The sequence below is a fragment of the Stegostoma tigrinum genome, chromosome 5 (assembly GCF_030684315.1).
Source record: "Stegostoma tigrinum isolate sSteTig4 chromosome 5, sSteTig4.hap1, whole genome shotgun sequence".
NCBI classification, from domain to species: domain Eukaryota; kingdom Metazoa; phylum Chordata; class Chondrichthyes; order Orectolobiformes; family Stegostomatidae; genus Stegostoma; species Stegostoma tigrinum.
Window position 1 is genome coordinate 81963377 of NC_081358.1, and position 16959 is coordinate 81980335.

At 41.4% G+C, this 16959-nt stretch overlaps 1 protein-coding gene across 2 annotated transcripts; it reads left to right on the forward strand.

Annotated features, from left to right (window-relative positions):
- The first annotated feature begins 408 nt into the window (after positions 1-408).
- On the forward strand, positions 409-16379 carry tgif1 (TGFB-induced factor homeobox 1). Of its 2 annotated transcripts, none has more exons than XM_048529970.1 (3): positions 409-1216; positions 3237-3454; positions 12726-16379. In XM_048529970.1, exons 1-3 carry the CDS (start codon positions 1201-1203, stop codon positions 13272-13274), a joined length of 783 nt encoding a protein of 260 aa, XP_048385927.1. In that variant the 5' UTR covers positions 409-1200; the 3' UTR covers positions 13275-16379. The 2 variants fall into 2 exon arrangements, with proteins under 2 accessions (XP_048385927.1, XP_048385928.1); XM_048529971.2 differs by lacking the exon at positions 409-1216 and adding an exon at positions 2472-2805.
- The last annotated feature ends 580 nt before the right edge of the window (positions 16380-16959 follow it).

Consider the following 16959-nt stretch of genomic DNA (forward strand, 5'->3'; position numbering starts at 1 on the left):
TGTCGTAGTCGAGGACATTTATATTGACAAACAGATGGATTCACACTCCTCCATGCAGCGACAGATACAACTACTAGCATTTTTAAAACAAACCTCACATACGTTAGGAATTAAGGGAACGTTTGGATAAAGCCTTTAACTAAACGTATAGAGAGATTAAAAAAATCAATTCTGTGCGCCAAAGTTTAAAGTAAAAAAAAGTTTGGAAACTATGAACTGGTGAATCAACGAACTACAAAGCACACGTAGGAGCCAGGCAAACATGTGGAAACAAAAGAACAGCCCAGTGCGGAAGTGAAGCAAACGTGTATATATATACTTCAAAGTTGAACACGCTTTTTTTTGTTGATTTCAGAATAATGAAATCTGCTTAATCACGGAGCGCTGGCATGTGCTGGAAAGTTTAATGTTTAACCGACCCGCTTTAGAAAAACTGATCGCTTTCCAGCTCCATGGGGGGAGGTCTGCCAACCGTCATCAAAGCGGCTCGCCACATTCACCGGATATTAACCAGCAAAGCACAAAGAAACAACAAGCACTTCAATTGCGAACTGTTTCATCTGATTTACTTCTAACGAGCTCCAGAAACGACCAAAGCAGAGTCTTCTTTATTATGTACTATCTTTCTTTTTAAAAAAATACTTTCATCGTGAGCAAAAGTCTGGATTGGATTCCCTAACTGTATGCAAATACTAAACTTTTTTTTTGAATGGGTTTGTGGTGATGTCAGAAGGAATTTTTTTTTTCACTCCGTCTATTTCCACCTCCTTCCGTGGGTTTAGGGGCGGATCCAGCTCTGAGGCAGCAGCTGTCAAAGAGAGCTGTCAGCTCTGGAGGAGTCAGTGAGGGAGGGAGGCGATCTCATCCGACCCGAGCCGACTAGTTCCGAGCGCCAGGTAGCAGTAATGTGTTTACCTTTTGTTTGAATCCTCCGGCGAGCAACACGTTGGGGCAGAGCAAACACCGAGGAGCACCTACCCAGCGTGCACTCCCAACACTGCAGCTGCCTCTAGTTAGTCGTGTACACACATTCAAAACTTTTTTTTTCCCCTCTGCTGTCTCGTTCCTCTTTATAATATTAATCTGGGGGAAACGTAGTCGGGAAAAGATTGTTTTGAATTCGTTGGTTGTTTGCTCCACCCTCCCCTTTTTCCACGGCGAATCTAGTTGGAGTGCCTGGAGACACATTTCTGGAACAGGATGAAAGCTAAGAAAGGTAGGTGAAAGCAAGTAGATGCTTCCTCCATGCTGTTGGCACGTTGTCAAATCAAGTTCAGTGTGGCGTTTTGACACTGTCTTGTCTGGAAATGTTCTTCTAAATTAACATTTTTCTTCTTTGGTCTGCATTTAGAAAGGGGCTGTGTTTTATGTGTGTGTGTTTTGGGGGGGGGGGAGAGATCGATTAACTGCTGGGCAGAAAAAGAGTGCCTTTTAGAAAGAGGTGAGTGGTGAGAGTTCAGGAAGGCTTTGTTTAGCTCTCACCTCGTGGAAATGTCTCTTCAACTAGCCAAGCTCGCATTTCTTTGCTCAAACCCTCCAGATCGATTCACAGGTTTAACACGACGAAGTCATTTCCTTCCTTCCTTAGTGTAACTCGCTTTAAAAGTTTATGAAAAGTTGAGTGGGTCTCAAACGCATCGAGGTTCTGGGGGATTTCCTATTGATTTGTTTAAAAAAACATAATGAACTCATCACTCAGCGTTCATTGATTTTTTTTTCCGTATAGCTCGTAACCTGGAAAAAAATGCTAAACAAAAAAACTCCCCATTGTAGGTGGGCGGGATGAGTGGAATGATTCACAAAGACGGTTATTTTCTGTCTGTAGGCAAAACTTCCACTTATTAAACACCCAGCCGTGCAGAACGTACTCATATTTTCCCGTCCATTTGTTCGATTAAAGCTTCAGGAATTTCAAAGAACATGACACCGCCAAGTATTAGAGAATTTACCATTTTGTGTGGGTGTTGGAGCAGGATCAGGTACACAGTGTTTAGTTTTGAGGATGTTTTTTTGTGCTGGAAAATGCTGGAGTGTGAAGTTCCTTCAACCCCCAGCCCCCACTTGGTCTACAACGAAGTGGCCTGATTGTGACAGGTTCCAGTGTGCATAGTTTTTGCTATCTCTTTCCATAGTTATTTCTCATTCTTCTATCTTGGTGGGATTATCAAGACACTTGCAGCCCCATACTTTGTTTACTGGATGAACTGTTTGTTTTCAAATCCTGTCGAAGTGGAATGCAGTCTTTACTTTTTTTTGAACCGTTGAAGAAATTAAAACGCTACTTTTTTTTAAAAAGGACCAAATCTTTCGTTTGAAGTTTTTAATCGTTGACCATGGGCGTAAACTTTAGTGAGGAAAGCCTCCCAAGTCAGACTGGGTACTGTTTAAATATTTTGAATACATGTTTCCATTTAATTAAAGACACGAAGTTAGTAGCACGTGTTTGGTGAGGACACAACGACTTTTTTTCTAGTCCGGACAGCCGACTGGAAGATGTGACGGAAGCGACCGAACTAATATTGCTCCTTTTTTGTTTTAAAAGGGGTTTTGTGTGGGGGAGACCGTGTCCCTGTAAGCAGAGAAAAGCTGGCAGTTATTTGGGGCTGGTTTCTGTTCTTTTGTTCTGCCTCAAGCGGACAATGGCTGCTCTAAAGTGCTGGCAAAGAGCAGGTATCACTTTACAACTGACAGCCCGATCAGCTTCAGAAATTCAAACTCAGCCAACCAGCGATTTCCCCTGAGGAGGGTCTGAGCTGTTTCACGGAGTTGACTGAGAGTGGGCTGGCCGATTCCAGACAAACTGAGGTTAATGGGGAGTGGGTTTGGGGTGGGGGGGGGGGGAAAGTGAGGGTGTAATTTGAGGACAGCGATTGGTGGCTTTTGTTTTAACCGTGAAATGCCTCCAGGTCACGAGCAAATCGGGGTTATTGCAAGTTTATGCTGGATTTGCATAATCGGGTTGATTTCCTAAACTATGCAAATAATTTGGTAGAGAGCATTCACTGACAAATCCATCCGCGTGGGAAAATCTACAGGAACGATACATTTTTAAAAATCACTCAAAAATGGATGATAATAACAATCCTGAAAGGCTGAAGATGATAGGCGTTGCTGACAGCGAGGCATCGCATGTGTTAAAGAGTATACGTGCAGGATAGTGTAGCGAGCTTGGTCCCTGTTGATCGTATTTCACCAGTCAGACCAACGTGTCATTTTCACATCTCGCTCCTTCGCAGCGATGGGGCCGGTCTGCGGCAGTGAAACGGACGAGGACGACAGCTTGGGAGTGCCACTCGACCTCTCTCATTCGGGCAAGCGTCGCAGGCGGGGAAACCTGCCGAAAGAATCTGTGCGGATCCTTCGGGACTGGCTGTACGAGCATCGCTATAAGGCATACCCATCGGAACAGGAGAAAACCCAACTGTCCAGACAGGCACAGTTATCTGTACTGCAGGTGAGTGAGTGCCAGTGCTGGTGATATGCCACCAACGACGATCTTAAAAGCTTTCAAAGGAGATTTGTTGCGACTCACTTAACCAGTTGTTTGTTATATGTAACCCTAATATTTTACACCCGTTGCAGATATTTTCAGTGAATAGCTGGATTACAAAATGCATCATCTACGCAGTGCTGGAGTTGCTATTCTCTATAATGTGGATGTCAGCCTGTACGAGTCACTCTTCAATTTCAGGAGGGGCCTGTGTTACACAGAGCAGACAAGAGGTTGAGGCATCAGCGCAGCTTTGAGTTGAGGATTGGATCACAGATTTACACCACTCTCAGAATTTGCAATGAATTCTCTTTTGTTGTTTCCTTAAAATATTAAATTATTTGACCATTCCCTATGATGTTGTGTAATGCCAACTTATTGCCGAATGAGAATCGTTTAACTGTTGTTTCATATTTGAGTCTCAACTAATCTCATAAGCAATATCCTGAGAATGTATGGCCATTTCTAAATTGCCGGAATATAGATATTCTTGTTCTCCTATGTAATATGGGCAGCACGGTGGCTCAGTGGTTAGCACTGCAGCCTCACCGCTCCAGGGACCCAGGTTCAATTCCAGTCTCGGATAACTGTCTGTGTGGAGTTTGCACATTCTCCCCATGTCTGCGTGGGTTTCCTCTGGGTGCTCCAGTTTCCTCCCACAGTCCAAAGATGTGCAGGCTAGGTGGATTGGCCATGCTAAATTCCCCGTAGTGTTCAGGGGTGTGTGGGTTATAGGGGAATGGGTGTGGGTAGGATGCTTCAAGAGGTGGTGCGGACTTGTTGGGCCAAAGGGCCTGTTTCCACACTGTAGGGAATCTAATCTAATAACACCCCCAGACCTGGCAGGACTCAAACCCAGGTTACGACCCCTGCACCACAAGAGCACTTTTCTAGGTTATGGACCTTGGCTAGGCCATCATTCATTGCCCATCCCAATTTTCCCTTTGAGGAAATGGAGCTCCATGATTGTGCCAGGTGACAGTGAAGAAATGGTTGGTGATTATATTCCCTGATGAGGGTGTTGTGTAAAATGGAGGGGAACTTGCAGTTGGTACTCACATATATCTGCTGCCGTTATTCTAGATGGTATTGGTGAGGTGTTTGGAAGATGCTGTGCAGTCCATTTTGTGATGGTAGTTGCTACTGAGCATCAGTGAAGAGGGAGTGAATGGCACCAAATCCGTGAATCTGAATCAATCATTTGTGAAACTTTTCGCTTTATGCCAAGCTTCTTGGGTTTGTTACAGTTGCATCCATCCAGGCAAGGTTTGGGGTGGGGTGGTGGTGGTGAGGATTCCGTTGCGTTCCTGACTTTTGCTGTGTAGATGGTGTGCAGGCTTTGAGTCAGGAGGTGTTACAGCAGAATTTTTGAGAGTTTGATCTCCTGTTGTAACTGAATATTTATCTGCTGCCCCATTTCACCCATAAATGGTGACCCCAGGATGTTGATAGTGGTGATTCAGCAATGGTAATACTGTTTAAATGTCATTGAGTGATGGGTACGCTCTCTCCTGTTGAAACTGGTTGTTGCCTGTCTCTTGTGTGGTGAAAATGTTAATTGCTGCTCAGCCCAAGTCTAGGCCTTTCTGCACATGGACACGGACACAGACTGGTTTGTCTGAGGAGTGGTGAATGATGTCCATTGTAAAATGACTAGTGACACTTATGATGGATTGTACCCTGAAGAACTCCTGCAGGCGTATCCTGGAGCTGGGAAGACTGACTTCCAACTGCAACTATCTTCGCTTTGTGCTATCTATGGCTTCTGGTAATGGAGAGTTTTCTTCCTGATTCCCTTATTTCCTTCAATTTTCTTCTAAGTCTCCTTGATTTTACACTCAATTGAATGCAGTCTTGAGGAATGTCACTCTCACTTCGCTTACCTCTGAAGTTCAGTTCTTGTCAGTGTTTGAACCCAGACAAGTAAGAACCCCTGATTTTCCCCATCTTCCCTGAGAATTCCCTGGGAATGATTTGAGTGTAGTAGTTCTGTTTATTTCTTTGCATATGTACTAGTTTGATACCATTATGGGGCATTCATGCTTGCTATTGGCCTCAACTTGACCTGAAACATGTTGAGCCTTCCCCTTAGTCCACTGCCCCTTTTAATAGGGATTGTGCTATCACAGTGGTGTTAGAATTGTGCAAGTCTGTGACACTGCTTTTGTACTTCGTTGTGGTAGAGACAGATTGCAAGATAAGTAAGGATTCTCAGTTACTATGGCTATAGTAACTGTATCCCTGGGAACATTTTACTGTTGAACCCACTCTAAATCAAGAAGGCCATGTGTAGTTGGGTTGCTGATCCTGAAAATTGCAACTTCAAATGAAGCACAATTTCTCATGGGAATCAATGCTAAATCCAGAGGTGGGTTCCTGCCTAGAAAAGCCTACGTAACAGTTGAAATACTATGCCATACAGGTAAAAGTGCTGTGCACTCCTAGTAAAATAACTTGCAAAGTAAAATAATGAAAGCTTCAGTGAAAACTTCAGCCTTGAGAGAAATGTACAGTAAAGGTTCCTGAACTATTTTATCTGGTACAGGTACAATATAGCAGAATTATTTTTGAGATTGAGTCCATAGCTGTTCTGATAATTTTACAGGAACAAACAGCAGGTAATTGAGAGATTTAAAGCTCAAGTTTACCTGGGCAAAGAACATTTTTTTAAAAAAAATCTTTGAGCAGACTGCAGACACAAAGCGGGCAACTCTAGCAGGACCATCAGTGGATTTTGCTTATGATGTGATTGTGCAAGAAGTGTGATGTACAACATGAGCAGAAAGGAAGGAATATTAAACAGAGACTGCCCCTTTGAAACGTCAGCTTCCCTGCTCCTCTGCTGCTTGGCCTGCTGTGTTCATCCAGCTCTACACCTTGCTATTTCAGATTCTCCAGCATCTGCAGTTCCTACTATCTTTTTTTAAAAAAGTAAGTATTGAGTGTCTAGAAGATGATTTAACAGGAGTGTTCAGTCTCTTGTCTTCAAGAGTGGCGATCTGACTTGCTCAGTTGACATTGTTGACCACAATGACATCTTTTTATTCACTGTCCACTGCCATTAGTGAGAGAAATCAGCAGTGACGGCACTGTTGAAGATTGTGGAGAGGTAGTGATATTGTTCCTTTGTGCATATGGAGTATGTATGTTGCCTGACTGTTGTCAATCAACCAAAATTCAGATGTTTTCTGGCCCCACTGTCAATTATGGATTATTGAAGTATCAGAAGAGTTGTAAATGAAGCTGAATAGTGAAGTCCTTAGTAAACAATCCACTCCTGAACTACTAGGCCCGAAACATCAGCTTTTGTGCTCCTAAGATGCTGCTTGGCCTGCTGTGTTCATGCAGCTCCACACTTTGTTATCTCGGATTCTCCAGCACCCCCATTATCTCTCCTCCTGAGCTATGCCAATAGGACTCACTGGTTGAGTCAAGGCAGTTACCATGATCAATTTCAGCAGCAGTGGTATGAGGTAATGCATGGCCAAATGTCCTGTTTCTACTGAGAGTACCACAATAAAATAATTACGAACAAATTATGTAGTAAAACTGAACCCTTGGTTTTGTTAGGAAGGTTTTCTGTCTAATAATAGGCTGTTTTATCAACCAGTTCGACACCATTTGAGCTTTTTATTTCAAGCTGTGGTATATTGTTCTCTAATACGACCTTTTGTAAAGCCAAGAAAGTTTGTAATCAAATGACCTTGGTTGACTTCAATAGAATTGCATAATATCTCCTAATAAGCACCTGTCATGAAACATTGAAATTCAAAATGATCTGGGAAAGCCCACTGTTAAGCTGTTGTGTTGGGATATAATGCCTCTTTGTAGAAGGTAGAATATTTTGAGTTAATTTTTACACCTTTTTAAAGCTGTGTGCAGAAAAGCAAAGTGAGTAAATTGTTTTAACAAATGTGACAGAAATTGTGAAGTAGTCAAGGTTGTCTCATTCATTAAATAGGAAAGTGTGTTACATCACTTACCCGCCTCTGCTTCAGGCCATAACTCTGGCTCAGAGGGAAGGATGGGAAGCCCATGATTAATCCAGGAAAAAAAGTCCCCTCTTTCCAAAGGTCTAATTTTAAAAACCTGAATGTGAAATAAAAGAAACAGTGGGAGCACCTATATAAGAACCTAGATTACACGATAGTTACTGATAGCTGACATGACAAATTGCAGGAAATTAGTCTATGTATAATCCTTTTTTTTGTACTTATACAAGATCCAACTAATTCTTTTTGGTTACTAGTGAATGTCCAGTTACGCTGGTGTTATTTAGGACGCCAACTTTGCTTAATTTTAATTAGTGTCATGGTATTTTACATTTGACAGAATGGGCAGGTGAAGAGAGATGATGGGAACTGCAAATGCTGGAGAATCCAAGACAAGAAAGTGTGAAGCTGGTTGAACACAGCAGGCCAAGCAGCATCTTAGGAACACAAAGGTGGACGTTTTGGGATCCCTCCCCTCCCCCCACTGCATCCCAAAACCAGCCCAGCTCATCCCTGCCTCCCTAACTTGTTCTTCCTCTCTCCTATCCCCTCCTCCCACCTCAAGCTGCACCTCCATTTCCTACCTACTAACCTCATCCCGCCTCCTCGACCTGTCCGTCCTCCCTGGAATGACCTATCTCCTCCAAACCTCCCCACCTACACTTTCCTCTCCATCTATCTTCTCTCTCCATCTTCGGTCCGCCTCCCCCTCTCTCTCTCTCTATTTATTTCAGAACTCTCTCCCCATCCCCTTCTCTGATGGGTCTAGGCCCGAAACGTCAGCTTTTGTGCTCCAAGATGCTGCTTGGCCTGCTGTGTTCATCCAGCTTCACACTTTGTTATTTGGGCAGGTGGAGAATCTGCTTAGCATTTCTGTCAGTACGACAGTAAAAATGTTGACCTAGACTATATGTTGTTAGTACTAGCGGGTTCTTTCATCTATCATAAACCAAGCTCAGCCTTAAACATAAGGTAAAGCTTTTGGCATAATTAATAAACTGAACACATCATAGCTTGACATTTCTGTTCAAATTTTCAGTCAGAAACATTTCCATGTTATTAAACACATTCTTCAACACTAGGGCAATCAGGTCACAATTCAATGTATTCTTGTGACGGGGTGGAAGGAGGATGTTTGACTGAGTTGCTTTTTGTTATGACAGCTGAAAATAGTGATGACAAAACATTAAAAATTCAGATGCTATTCTTGGTAAATTACCTCTTTAAGCACTTTTAAATATTAAAAATTGTGGCTTTTAGTATCCATATGTCAACAATACCTGCAACTTAGAAGGAAAAAGGTTTCCATGACATGTTCTGCATTGGATTATACGTTTATCTATGCAATGGGGAAGCTGCTCCCAAGTGTGTACATTTTAGAAATCCATTATAGAACATCTATTATGTACAAACTGAAAAAATATTTTAGTATTATCTGAGCTTTGCTCTTAAATTAAAAGTAAGGCTTTATTGAATGTCTTGCATGAAATGCTACCTTCAGCCACACACATGTCTGAAGGAAGCATTAGGCCATCCTTGTTTCACATTGTCCTATAACATCCCTGAAGGCATGTGCAGAATGATATTTGAAACACTTGCTGCAGTTGCGATTGATTTTTGTTTTTGAAAAATTTTGCATCAGTCTGTTTTTGAGGACATTTTGAAATAAGCAGTGAGCAATAGTTTAATAAGTTTGCTTGTGTATGAGGGCAACTGAAAAAATGCTGAGAGCCAAACTTATAGAGGGCAATTTGCAGTATCTTTGAAACACGCACTTTTTAAAAAAAATATACATATGCTGTGCTCTTGATGTGGCAGCGGAACTGTTCAGTTTTCACTAACTGCAGACCATATTGTAAGTAAATTCATGCCTCCTACTTTTCTAGGACCTTTTTGAATAGGAGACAGAAAACAAAGGCTTCCTTCAAGTCTTCAAATGCAAATTCAGTAAAGAGGGGAGGTTGACCCGAGAAGATCTCATGTTTCAACTTGATTTACTCTAGTTACTGAGCCCCCTCCCCACCCCCACACTCTTATTCCACATGGCCTAATGAGCTGAGCTCCAGGAAAGAGGACTGTGACTTTAATAGCTGAAATAAAGATTGCAAAAAGGGTTTTGCATTGTACTGGGTCTCTTTAATTGCTGAATATAGATTATTGAAACTTCCAGTGAACTGAGTGCTTTTAATGGCCAGTTGAAATAATGCCCGTGACACCATTTCCCTAAGGTGGATCTAGTTGACAGTAGTGATGTAGGGTCTGTAATTCAAATGGATTATGCTGCATATAGAGGTCACATTCTCAGCAATTTGGACCCTCCAGTTGAATACCAGCTTCACATAATTTATATAAGGCTCGTTGAGTGATGAAAATGGAATAGTTCGATTCCAAGCATCCTTGTAAGGCATACTGCCTGTATTGTGAAGATTTGCAATGCACCTGCATAATAGATGAGAGCAAACAACTTTTTCAGCAGGAGACAACAAAAAGATTTTATTTCTTTGAGAATACTGGGTATTGTATATATTTTTAATTGAGGTCTTAAATATAGAGGCTTTCTAAACATTTTTGTTAATATCCGCACTATTTTCCATTCAGCCAGGCTGTTGTTTAATTCAGCCTTGAATATATTAGATTTTTAAATCAACAAGGCTGCAGTAGACAAATCTAAATGGTAAGGAAATTGTGTAATGAGGAACAAGCAGGGAAGTGGAATTGTAAAAGTACATTAAAGTATTAAAAATAAACTCTTGAATTGTACTTCTTACAAATATACAATATATTCCAAAATCATGTCTCATGACAGGTGCTTATAAGGAGATGAACTGCAATTCTATTAATCAGCCAAGGCCATTTGGTAACAAAATGTCTTGGCTTTACAAAGGGCTTATTATAGGATAGTAACACGTTATTCTAAACAATCATAGGTGTTAATCATGTCACGCATGATCTTTTGAGTGAAAATGCAGGATCAGTGGGCGAAATAACTTGCTACCCCTGGTTAATTGATACTCAATTTATAAAAGCGAAGCTGTACAATGTGTGGCTGTGTAAAATTTGACATAGCAAGACTATTTAGCCTGTTATTTTCTTTCAAAGAGCTGCTGCAGGCAACCTAATTTGTTCCACTTACCTGCTTTTCTATCTTGGCGCTGTAATAATTTCCATTTTCAGATAATCTCCAGCTCTAAGATACTCATTTGGAGAGCCGGCATGGGCATGATGGGTTAAATATCCATCCCTTGTGGTGTTTAAATAATAGTTCTGCGAATGTTACTGTTGAAATGTGAAAACTTCTTTGTTTTCAGAGGGATTTAATATTACATACAAGGAAATGAAAATTTTCCTTTTCAGGTGCCATGTCAACAACACTTTTTTGGGTCTCTGATAGCATATCCAGACACTGTTTAGATGAAGCTCCGTATTCTGTATTCACAACATGTCTTAGTTTTCATTTAAACTGTACCTGCCAGTTGCTTCCAAGTCATGTGGGGCAATTATTGTTTAGAGTCTAGGGAGCAGAAATGCAGGAAAGGAAAAGATCATTCCACTTTTCAGACATGAAAGGCCCAATTATCAAACAGTTCCTGACCAGTGAAACCTCCCTAATGTTGGCGGGTTTTGTATAGGCAGGTAAGCTAGAGTTTTTACTCATCATCCATATCACTTTCTGACTAATAGACAGTAGTAGCAGTTGGAGTCAGCATCTGTGGATTTCAGTAAGGCGTTCAGCAAGGTCCCTCATGGTAGACTGGTCCGCAAGGTTAGATCACATGGAATACAAGGAGAGGTAGCTACTTGGATACAGACTGAGTTTGAGGGTAGAGGGGTGCTTTTCAGACTGGAGGCCTATGACCAGCAGCGTGCCACAAGGATCAGGGCTCAATCAGCTGCCTTTTGATTTGGATGTGAACATAGAAGGTATGGTTAGTAAGCTTGCAGGTAACACCAGAATTGGATGTGTAGTGTACAGTGAGGACAGTTACAAGAATACAATGCTCAGAATACAATGTTATCTTGATCTGATGGGCTAAGGAGAGGCAGATGGAGTTTAATTTAGATAACCGTGAGGTGCTGCAAAGGCAAAACAGGGCAGGACTTAAACACTTAATGGCAAGGTCCTGGGGTGTTGCTGAACAAAGAGGCCTTGGGAGTATGTATTCATAGCTCCTTGAAAGTAGATTTGCAGGTAGATAGGATAGCGAAGAAGGCATTTGGTACACTCTCCTTTATTGGACAGTGCATTGAATACAGGAGTTGGGAGATCATGTTGTTGTGGCTGGACATTGGTTTGGCCACTTTTGAAATACTGTGTGTAATTCTGGTCACCCAGCTGTAGGAAGGATGTTGTGAAACTTGAAAGGGTTCAGAAAAGATTTACAAAGATGTTGCCAGGATTGGAGGGTTTGAGCTATAGGGAGAGCCTGAATAGCCTGGGGCTATTTTCTCCGTAGCGTCGGAGGCTAAAATGTGACTGTACAGAGGTTTATAAAATCGTGAGGGGCATGGATGGGGTAAATAGACAAGATCTCTGCCCTGGAGCGGGGGAGTCCAAAACTAGACGGCATAGGCTTAAGGTGAGAGGGGAAAGATTTAAAAGGGACCTAAGGGGCAACATTTTCACACAGGGTGGTGCCTGTATGAATTGATCTGTCAGAGGAAATGGTGGAGGCTGGTACCAGTACAACGCTTTTAAAAGGCATCTGGGTGGGTATATGAATAGGAAGTGTTGAGAGGGATATGGACCACATGGTGGCAAATGGACCTAGTTGTTATGGAGGAGTTAGGCCGAAGAGCCTGTTTCTGTGCTGTACATCTATGGCCACAATTTTGTTTAATCTCCCTGGTAATGTCTGAAGTGGAACAACTTTCAGCAACCCTGCTATGCTGAATTTTATACAAGTTGTATTTTAACTATATATGGGCTAATAATTAATTGCACAGACCTGGGTTGAATGAGGGAAGCCATGCAATTACAGCCAGTTCTCTGACTTGCATACTCTGTGCAAATAGGGAATTGTTAAATCATCCTGTAGCCTGTTTTTAAATGACATGCAAGGAAATGACTGACTGCTTTTAAGAGATATGGAATGTTTGCTTTGTGATTCTTGTCAGTGTAGTTGTTCTTTTGTTTTGAATTATTTTCGTGATACTTGTTAGGTTCCAGTTCAGGCATCTTTTATAGGTAAAGTCAAAGATGGACACTTACTGATTATTTCTATCTCTCTCCTGCTAAATTCCAGGTCTGTAATTGGTTCATTAACGCACGCCGCAGACTCCTACCAGATATGTTGAGAAAGGATGGCATGGACCCCAACAATTTCACTATCTCTCGCCGAGGGACCAAGAGTGCAGAGCACACCTCGATGACGTTTAATAGTTATGTTGCAGACCTTGACGAAGGATCTTTCAGATCCGCAAGTTCCAGCCCAGAAAATGGGGAGACTTCTCCATGTAGCATCTCTTCTGCAGGAGGGTTACTGCCAAGACCTTCGGTGATATGTCACACTACTGTCTCCACATCAAATGACGTGCCTTTACACTACTGCCCACCCACCAGCATAGAGGGAATGGATCCTTTGTCAAGTGCTAGTTTAGTGAATACCAATCCTGGATGCTCCAAAGATGCTGTTCAGCTGGGATCAAACCCAACCCCCCAGAGTGGACTGTTTAACACCCCTCCACCCACTCCTCCAGACCTCAACCAAGATTTCAGTGGATTTCAGTTGCTGGTGGATGTCGCGCTCAAGCGAGCTGCAGAAATGGAATCCCAGTCGAAGCTTATGGCATAAATTCTACTCTCATTGGCTGCCAAACTGACTTGAGGGAGAAAGAAAAAACACTAACTCAATCTTTGTTTCATGTGAAAAACTGTTGCTTTATGCAGCATGATGCCTTCTTATTTGCACAAGGGAATCCAAAAGCATGGCTTCCTATCATGGAACTGTCTTAACAAACTGCTCGTGAGGAGACCAATGAACTCATGACTACTATAGATAGAAGTTCTTTATGTTTTGTAGTTGCTGATAATGTGAGAATTTTCCCATGATTATGTGATTCTTTACTTTCTGTGCAATATTTAGATAAACAGAGCCGCCTTATCAGTCTTTATCATTCCCGCATGGAAAATTTGTGGCCCATGCATTGTTTGGAACAACAATTTTTATATATAATGTATTATCACTGGGGCTTGTATCTAAACTTGAGTTTTGATTTATTCCTTCAGTCTTTATTTCAGTGCGAGGCAACCAACCATGGACCTGGGGGACAGAGCTTTAATGTACTTCGCCTGCAGTGACTGTTTTATCATGCAGACCTTTTCCTCCGCTTTACATTTCTAGCTGCTATAGCAGGAACTGTGCATAGACAGTACCACGCCTACAAGATTGCTTTATTTGTGGCTGCCATCATTGGTTTGCTGCTATTCTTACGGTAGCCAGTGTTACCTGACCTTTTTTAAAGTTAGTTAGCTGCTGCATTTGGATCAATAGTGATCTCCAAAGTAGAGAATAAGATTTTAAACCACCCACTCACTGCAGGTTTCTTTTTAGTTACTTAGTTGATCACCTGAGTGATTTCAGATTTGGTGGCTGGTGTGCCCAACATCTTGAGTGTAGCGCACAGACCTTGAATGTACGTCTTTTATTTTGCTTATGATTTTGTTTTCTCTTGTGCATATTTCATGGAGGCACTGGATCACATGTTTGTTCTGCCCAGGTCATCCTCTTCCATTGCTGGTGAAGACTCCATGGCTTCCTGGAACATTGCCTTTTGTAGCTGGTGTTGTGAGGTCTGGGCACAATACTGGCAGAACTTATTGTCGGTTTGTCTCCTAGCACTGTTAGTGTCGTGAGATATTTGTGCTTAAAAAGAAATCTGTGATGGCTGTGCCGTCATTCTCTGTGTTTTCTAGGCTGTAATTCAAAAATGAAGTTGGGACCGACTTAAGTGAAGGACTTTGTTTCTTTAACTGTTGTTACATAAATAGTTAGGGGCTGAGATTCCATGGGGCTTCTCCTGACCTCCTGCTATAACATGTTTACTGACTCTTGACAGTCTGCTGCCTGACTAATGGCATGCATGTGGGAGGATCACTACAGAATTTCAGGGCATGAGTTCAAATGCATAACTAAACTTACTACAAGGTATAGAGGTTAGTGGGCATACTGTGTTGCCATGTCAATGTCAGTTTTGGTTTCTCTCACCCTGATAATGCACCTTATCTCAAAGACCAGGCCCTGTTGCATTCTTCAGTTTCTTAATAGTGCCAGAGGACAGGAACTCGAACATGAGATCCTGCTGGCAATGTTCACTTTTTTTTAAAAAATGCTATATTTGGCTGCTGACCCTTTGATCATTGAAGTGCTGTTTTTCCTGGGATGATTGCCAGAAGTTGTAGAAATTACTCTACAATCTATTAACTTAAGGGGTGGACAGGGAGGTGAAAGAATGTAAGTTTTTTTTAAAAAAATTTCATGTCATTAAGTTATTGTGCAACTTGAGATTTGGAAATTGTAGTACCATTCCTTTAGCAGCTAGTGAGTTTTGAGATCTTTTTAGCTGGGGAGAAAATATTATTTAAACCGTACATGGCTGTACAAATGTCATTCTCACCTCCCTCCCACCCCCTATTTTTAACCTTCTTTGCAATAAATAGCTTTTCCTGTTAACCTGACTGCCCTGCGAGCAGATACATGCCTAAACCATGATGTAAAAATGCTATGCCATACTTGCATGTAACATCACGCTGATGGCTGAACCAGTTTAAACCTTTCCCAAGCAAGATTATCTGTTGGCAAAAGGATTATGACATGACTGTTGCAGAGTTAGGAGACTTCTTAAACATAAAACTCGTTCTACTGTAGTAACGTCTGCTGTGCTATTTTCGGCATTGTCACAAAGCAGATTATGGGAACAAGACCCCAAAAGCCCTTGTGGGTTCTTGTAACATTTTGAGCCCAGTGGTATCTCCCAGCAACAATTACTGTCTTCACCCATCTGTATTAGGACTATCACTAAGTTGTAGTTGGATATTCGGGACTCACCCCATAAATGCTGAAATTATATCCTACCTCTTGAACAAGGGTCCCGCAGTTTTCTCCAAGTCCTCATCTCTGCAAGTATGAGAGGCTGGATCTTGTCCTATGATAAAAACCAAAGATCCAGCAAAAACTAAATCTAAGTCTGATTTTCCAAAGGAAGTCAGGTCTCCATTACCTGTACCTCTTGTAAAGAATTATGATCAACAGTTTTGGATGAGTTCCTGTTCTGTGGCTGTTTTTGTATAATTTATTATATGATGAATGCTGATGACCTGACAGGCACTGACTTGCTGTTGCTGAGTGAAACTTGAATGGCAGCTGATTTAACACCGTGAAAGTGACATGTCACTAAAGCATTCCAAACTTTCATCTATCATTGTTGAATATAACTCGGTCTGCATTCCTTTTTGCAGTTGGTCAATAGTACGGCATTGAAAAGCGTTTTTTTTTTCCCTGACTCATTAATCATAATTATTTAACTTTTAAAAAAAAACAAATAGCAGAGTTTCCTACTTTTTAAACTAGACTTTTTTAAACCTTCAAATCTGGAAGGTATTTGTACAGTTTGCATCATTGTGGTCATCTTGCATTGTAAAGCTGAGTGAAGTCAGACTGTACTGAATGAACCTGGTCCTTTTTTTTTGCATTGATGTTTGCCTTATTGATTTAGTCAGGTTGCAATGACCTGTAAAGATTGCCTAAAGCTGCAGTATTCCTCTTTGCCTTGCCATTGGATTCTGCAGGCAGGGTTCTTCTCACTTCTTAATTGTAAGGTGGAGGCAACAGAATGCAGTTTCACAATGTATCCTTTTTTTTGATTTAAAGAAAAAATAAATTACTTTATTTCCTTCATAATTCTGGTTCCATGTTTTCTGTCTGAACTGTAGCTATTTTTATTGGCAGAAGGCAGCCCTGCATAGCGACAGTTAAAAATGTTGCCTGGTTTGGTGTGTATATATAGTTAGACCGCAGTAACAGTGATTGTAGACCATTGTTCCCAACACTGTCACCACTTTGTAGCTTCAGTCACTGTCTTGGTAACCTAAGTTGTTGTGAGGACTTCACTGAGCATAGCATGATTTTTCTCCTTCCACGACACGTGAAAGCTGAGGGTGATTTAGAGCTACTAAGTAAATGAATCACCAGAGCAAGATGAAATTGCTTCAGGTGGACTTAAAAGTTGTTGAAAGAAACCAATGAAGAAATAGCAAGATCTGAGCATCCTCTTCCCAATTTCCCCCTTAATAACTGTAGAGCTAGAAGATTGCTAATGTTATACCTTTAATCATAAGGGACAGTTGTAGATCAGTCTAAACTCAGCAAACAAGATATTGGAATCATTTGAGACTGCGAAAAACAGTTCCTTAAGCAGAAGTTATCTATGGATAGTCAGCCAAGATTTCTTAAGGGAAGATTCATGTGACTCAAATTAATT